Source organism: Clytia hemisphaerica, unplaced genomic scaffold (assembly GCF_902728285.1).
Source record: "Clytia hemisphaerica strain Z4C2 unplaced genomic scaffold, Clytia hemisphaerica genome assembly, whole genome shotgun sequence".
In the NCBI taxonomy this organism is placed as follows: Eukaryota; Metazoa; Cnidaria; class Hydrozoa; order Leptothecata; family Clytiidae; genus Clytia; species Clytia hemisphaerica.
In genome coordinates this window covers 114162-120793 of record NW_027103587.1, presented here as the reverse complement: position 1 = coordinate 120793, position 6632 = coordinate 114162, and the positions used below count along the sequence as shown (strand labels likewise).

The 6632-nt window shown below is 34.5% G+C and overlaps 1 protein-coding gene across 1 annotated transcript; it reads right to left on the bottom strand.

The window, feature by feature from the left end:
* Window positions 1–2404: 2404 nt before the first annotated feature.
* Window positions 2405–5767, bottom strand: LOC136801466 (uncharacterized). The gene is made up of 4 exons (XM_067058110.1): window positions 5682–5767; window positions 4956–5302; window positions 4521–4642; window positions 2405–2527 (listed from the first exon to the last, which is right to left on the bottom strand). Exons 1-4 carry the CDS (start codon window positions 5765–5767, stop codon window positions 2489–2491), a joined length of 594 nt encoding a protein of 197 aa, XP_066914211.1. The 3' UTR covers window positions 2405–2488.
* Window positions 5768–6632: the final 865 nt, after the last annotated feature.

Below are 6632 nucleotides of genomic sequence, written 5' to 3'. Positions count from 1 at the left end.
TGTATGTTTGAATTTTTTTCTGGTCTTTTAAATAACTTATTTATAAGTTACACAGAAAAATCCAGCTGCCAATCTTTATTTATTATGGCCGTCCATCATAGTGTTGAGGTGCCGTGGTATAGTGGTAGTCAACCTTGGCTTCTGTGCAGGGCCAGGGTTCGATTCCCACTCACGGCAGTTCACTTGGCAAGTGAACGTTCCTTCGCCCGGGTCAACCCATGCCATGTGAGGGGAATTGGGTAGTCAGTTCAAGGTGCTGACGGGACGCTCATTAGTAAGCGTCTATAGTTGCGAGAATAGGCCTCTAAAGCCTCCTGCAACTCAACCAAATAGAAATAGTATGTACACAGTGAGGCTGAAGGGGGAGGGGGGTTAGCAAAAGCGTACGCCTTTTGTTTGAATGGCGTCATTTCTGTTGTTTTCTGTGTACAAGGGGGAGGGGGTGTCAAATATTTGGGAAATTCTTGCGTACGTTCTACATGGATGACCTCTCATATCAATCGTTCATGGGAATCTGTGCTGTAAAATTTTTGTCTGATATGAAAAAGAAAAAAATTTCCACATTGATTTACACTTGCTGCTTGCTGGAACTGGGTGAACACGATAGTCTATTGAATAACAAACTACTACATCATGATTTCTATGCTGGCTGTAGTAATTAGTTATGAAATAGACTGTAGTGATCAGCTGAAGGACTATTGTTTCCCCTCTGAACGCTCCACTTTCTATTTTTTCTGGATATCAGGGGGGATGGTTTTGGGGACTTCCCCCTGGCCTAATGAATATGTCTATAATATATTCGATCGGTCGGTCAATCGGTCGGTCAATCGGTCGGTCAATCGGTCGGTCAATCGGTCGGTCGGTCAATCGGTCGGTCGGAATAGACCGTAAACCAGAGAGAAGATTATTAAAAACTAGACGATAAAATAGTTTACGGTCTGTACATCCAGGCTAGGTTTAAGCTAGAAAGTCTCAGCATTCACATTCTAGAGACCTTTTCCTAATCAGGATGTTATGCTTGAATAATTAAAAACTTTGGTTCCATTTATCTTTTTAGAACTGAAATAATAAAATAGAAAATGTCAAAAGAAATTAACAAACGTGTTGGACCAAACGGAAAGTTCAAGAAAAATGTAAGAATCTAGATGATTGAATTTTTAGTATACCCTGGTATACTTTGCTCTATCGAAATACTTTTTTTTTCTCATACAATTATTGTGTTATTATTTTTTTGATAAATCTACATTACAGGTAAAATTCATTCAAAATCCAGATGCACGGAAGATGAAAGAGACTGCAAAGTTAAAGAGTTTGACTTCTATTGTAAGTTAACTGAAAAGTTTTTGCAAATGAATAAACCCAATTTTTATTAAGGTCAATGACACATATCTTTTGAGCCTGATATTTTGTTTATATGACAATATGAAAACAAGACGATCCGTTTCTATTGGTTCCCTACCCTTAGATGTAAACAAATTTTTTACTTGTATGATGTTAAAAGAATCAGTAAGTTTTTTTTTTACCATCCTTTAATTGCAAATTAAGAACAGTTTTCTTGAATTAATTTTAATTCTCATAATTGCACTAATTCATAACCCAACTTTCACCCCTTGATAAATGTCATAAATGTCATGTTAATCAGTATAAATGCGAAATGTTTCATCAAGAATATTTATACTGGTATGATTCATCTTTTCTGTCCACTTTTAACAAAAAGAAGTAGGCTACATTTTAAACTGGGGGCGCCACAGGTTAGGTAAGTAAAATATCTTTTTCGGGCTAAATGTCAAAATAATTAGTACAGGTTGTTATATTAAAATAAAACCTCTAACCTTTGGTACCCCCGGTTTAAAATTTGGCCTACGTTTTGACTTTTTGCATTGGCCAACGATGAAAATTTCGGGTTGTTCCACTTTACTTTGCACATTAATGGACTTTCCAAACAGTTCACGCATCTCCTTGTCAGTGTAAAAAATATCATCTGAATATATGACCTTGACGGTATACAGGAAATAACCGGAACTCAACATCGAAGTGTGGTCACCCCACGTTAGAAGAAAACGATCATATTCAGCCATTGGTCTCAAGATGCCTGAACAATAACGAAGTTGTAAATTCCGTATATAAAGCTATGGAAAATAATTATTTTTTACCTTCAATCTCAACCGAAAATGCTTAAAGTCAATCATAAAGCTTAAGGCTATTTCGTGACAAAAAATGAATCAGCAGCCTCTACACATTGTAAGTGCGCTTAACAAGAATATGTATGTTGACCTGACTAAAGAGAGGGGTTAACTATTTACCCATAGATTTGTGTTCCTCAAACATTCTCCTTCGAATTTCCTCCAGTGGAAGTTTGCGTCCACGAATTTCAACCTTTTCCTTAATAATTTTCCCCTTTTAAACTTTATCCTGATGTAACATTTTGGTTCAATCAATTCACCGATTAGAATTTCTCCCCTGTTGATTTTCTTCAGAAGTTCTTCCTTTAAATACTTATATGGTCTTGGCATCGGCAGAGACACACCTATAAAAACAAGACAAAACATAACATTTTTTACCCATGAAATTCTCATCAGTATTGAAAACTTAGGGGGGTAAGTTATTATTGTTATTAATAGAGACACCAACTTTTCTATCCACAAAAACTACCGGGTGACCCACGAAAAAGTTCAGACGTTTCCCGACATCTTGAGGCCGAACAAATGTCCCAAAGTGCTTGGAGTTTTGATATTTAGAAAGTAGATATCCTAACTTAAAATTTGAGCTATCACTTTTTAAATTTGACCAATTTGTCCTCTACTTATGAGCTTTTAAAGTCAAGATTCACTTTTCGGAAAGTGTAAAAAACACGTAAAAAAGGGGTATCAAATTTGGTATTTTTAGACGTTTTTGATATATACAGTTTTTGAAAAAAATCTGAAAAATCTACAAAAGCGCCAATTTTTATAAAAACTAGTCTTGTTTTAAACAAAAATTACTTTTAAAGGTGTTTTTATTAATTATTAATGTCATAAAACTCGTTAAATAAGTCAATTTGTAAGTGATTTTCTAATTGATTGCATAAATTTAATACCTCTTTTTTACGTGTTTTTTACACTTTCTGAAAAGTGAATTTTGACTTTAAAAGCTCATAAGTAGTGAACAAGTCGGTCAAATTTTAAAAGTGATAGCTCAAATTTTAAGTTAGGATATCTACTTTCTAAATATCAAAACTCCAAGCACTTTGGGACATTTGTTCGGCCTCAAGATGTCGGGAAACGTCTGAACTTTTTCGTGGGTCACCCGGTATAAAAAAGGTCCCATCCACTTAATTATTTTTCTAAATTTTGTAATAAACACTATATAAGTCAATAATTCTGGGCAATTGTCTAAATTGAATCCTGATTGAAAATGGTATATAAAAAAACTCACCTTGCTTTTTCAATTTACACCTTCTCACTCTGTCTTTATTTATATAGTTGTTTTTAAATAAACTAATATCGACTTTCTCTGCCTCTAAAAACTCTCTGACAACCATGTTAGCCTGAGGACTCTCTGGGATACCAAAAGGTTTTCCAACTGTTGATAAGCAAAGCTATAAAAGTAATAAAATAACAAACTCTAACAAATCAGGAATCACTGTATATTTCAGTCTATAAAATTCACGTTTGTGTCATTTACAAGGAAAAAGAAAACATGAAAGTTTCAAAAAAAATTCACTGAAACATTGAAATTCATTGCAAACAGTTTAAAGGGACATAACAGTACTTGCGAAATTTGTAAACAAACTGTATGTAGTGGTTACAAAATCAAAACAAATGTCACATGTCAAAATAAAAAATCAAACCAAATATGGCAAATTTTGCTTGTTCAATGATTTTACAAGTTTGTTTTGGACACGTGATTTTAATTGTTCTCTTTAATGACACGTGGTTCGCGCAATGTTTACATTTTACTACTTTAATGTCCCTTTAAACTGTTAGAAAGTGGACTATAAAAGAGCTATAACAGAAGCTCTCAAAATTTTGTCCATCTAACTATTGATGTTTGTTAAACAATAGTCATCATATCAAAAGTATATTTTAACAATATGATGAACTATTGTGGTCGTTACCTTTAGTGGAATAGCCAGGTGTTATAACTATTAACCCCACTACCCTTTCCGCTTCAGGGCTGTTTCACTCACTGGTAGTGAAATCGGTGGCCGGTAACATTATAACCTGAAGCATATGTTGAATTTCAAGACAGGTTTCTGTTGTTTATTGAGTATGAACACATAAAACGTGAAGCAGTTACTTCTAAGACTAAATTGATTTTAAATGAAAATCCTTTTAGGAAGAAACCAGAAACAGTATTCATTTTAATTAATTAAATGCATTATTTGATACTTGATTTCATACAGCCGGTCTAGTAACATCATTTTGGGTATTTGTACAAGCTCCTGAATGGAAGTGTTGATTAATTAAAGCTAATTGTGATATCAGACATTCACATGAAGAAATGTACTCAATTTAAATTATCAAGCCTCTGTTTCAAACCTTTGATCCTTTTGGTAAACTGTTGACATGATTCAACAAGCCAGCTTTATCAAAGTCAAGTTGATCAAGGTTTTTTGAGCTTCTCTCTTTCTTGCATTTTCCTGATTCTTCGTCTAGTTTACCTAGGAATTAGAATAGAAAGTTTACTATTTATTTTATTGCTTATAATACACAGTCATATTATATGTCATACTTTGGAAGCAATATTGGCAAATTTTTCAAAATACGAGTTGGTTCTTTTTTTGTTCTAGACAAAAATTGGGGTTATATTTAGTATTTTGAAAAATTTGTCATTTTGCTAACATAAGCTCTCGCTAAAATTAAAAAATTGCATTATTTTCCTAATCATGTTGTAATTTTTAAAACTATGGAGTTTTTCCAATAATTATACATGTTAGTTTAACACAAGGTTCACAGAAATGAAAACTAGATTACGCTTCTCTGTTCTTGCTTTAGCATCTGCAGGAGATTCCATAAACATTGCCTTTCTTTGTGATTCATATTGAGATGCTGTTTGACGTGTTCCAAAGAGAACTTGAGAATCTCGCGAATATAAAACATTCTGAAGCTCATCTCTAACATCTCTTCGGATCTTTCTATCTCTTTTTTTCCTCTCAGCCTCTGTTGGTTTTGCTTGCAGTTTTGCCTCTGGAACTTTACAAACAACATCAGTAAATTTTTTCCCATATAAACAATGGAATTCTTCATTCAGTTTGGTCAAAAGTCGACGCAGCTTGTTTTGATGTTTTACAGAAGGAGTAGAATTGAATGGGGATATCAATCTTTAATGACGAAAAGGTTTGTTGGCGTCTTTGGCATTTGTAGATTTGAGGAGGTGTGGGATGAGGTGTTGAAGGTGAAGAATGAAATGACTGAGATGGTGTTGAGCATGTTGAATCCAAAGAAATTGAAGGCACAGGAGTCTGGGCGAAGGATCAAAGATGATAAATTTACATGGCTGACATTCACGGACAGTGTGTAAACGTTTATGGCCATCATCCAAAGCATTCCATTTCTCCAAAGAGAACATATCAATCCATGCTTCTCTTACTCCTTTTTGTAGTTTCTTTTTATTATTTTAATACAAAGCGATTGTAATATGTAATAAATTTTTGATAGTCCATGGTGATATGCGCAAACTGCGATGAGAATTCATTGTACTTTTTTTGTTTTTCTTGGGCATGGTATTTTTGGCTGATTCTGAAGAGAGTTGCTTTCAGATATTTGCAATGAAAAACAGTAGCCATGTTATCTATATCTTCATCTAAAATAAATTGTTCGTCAAAATATGCCCAATTAGAACTGTCTATTTACATATTTGAATTAATTGAATGGGCGGTAACGCCGCCAAAACGCTCAAAATGGTCATCCAATAGACAGTGAGTTAATTGCTGCGCGAGTTACGTCATCGCAGCAAGAGGCAAACAGTGTTTCAGTGGATATATCAATAATTATAAGAATAACTCTCCCGGGCCTTAAGAAAAGCTTAAAAAAACATCCTCTATTATAAAAAAAGAAACACAGGCAAAAACAGTTTTTGAATCTCTCGTTAACGTTACCTCACTTTGCGTATTTTTTGTAAAGGTTATCAAAAATTAAATGGTCAAAAATAGTCTCTCTAGTTGATATATTAGTCTGATCGGACCCTCCCCACCCCACCCGCCCCACCCCCCCTTCTTCTTTTATTTAGCCTTTGGGTGGTGGTGTCTGGGTTTATCTATCTGTTTTAAAGTAAATTCTTACAACAATCACAATATCACAAACACTTTTATCAAATATCTGAACCAATACATCTCTGTTGAGAACTTTATGATAGCTGGAGCTCAGTCAGCCAGTTTGGACATTTCAATCACCTTCCATTTCAATCTCAAAACACAATTTTCTCGTATTGGCGCCTTTCATCGCATCTTAATCACACGGCAGACGAAGTAGTCTTGAAATCCGGGGGTAAGTGTAAAAGTACGGGAAAGCGCGTTTCGACATCCAAATATAGAAACATTACGTCATAAACCGCAAATCGCGAGGCGGACCCATTAGCCACCCGATTTTTGGGGAAAAAAGTTTCTGGATGAATTTGTACCAACGTAACGCATTTGGAAAGCACTGTTACTT

Coding starts and splice junctions, on each gene's coding strand:
- LOC136801466 (XM_067058110.1), bottom strand. CDS start 5,767: ATGGCTACTGTTTTTCATTGCAAATATCTGAAAGCAACTCTCTTCAGA. Junction 4,643..4,955: donor TAAAGCAAGAACAGAGAAGC/GTAATCTAGTTT, acceptor TCTAATTCCTAG/GTAAACTAGACGAAGAATCA. Junction 2,528..4,520: donor GTTTACCAAAAGGATCAAAG/GTTTGAAACAGA, acceptor TTGTTTTTATAG/GTGTGTCTCTGCCGATGCCA.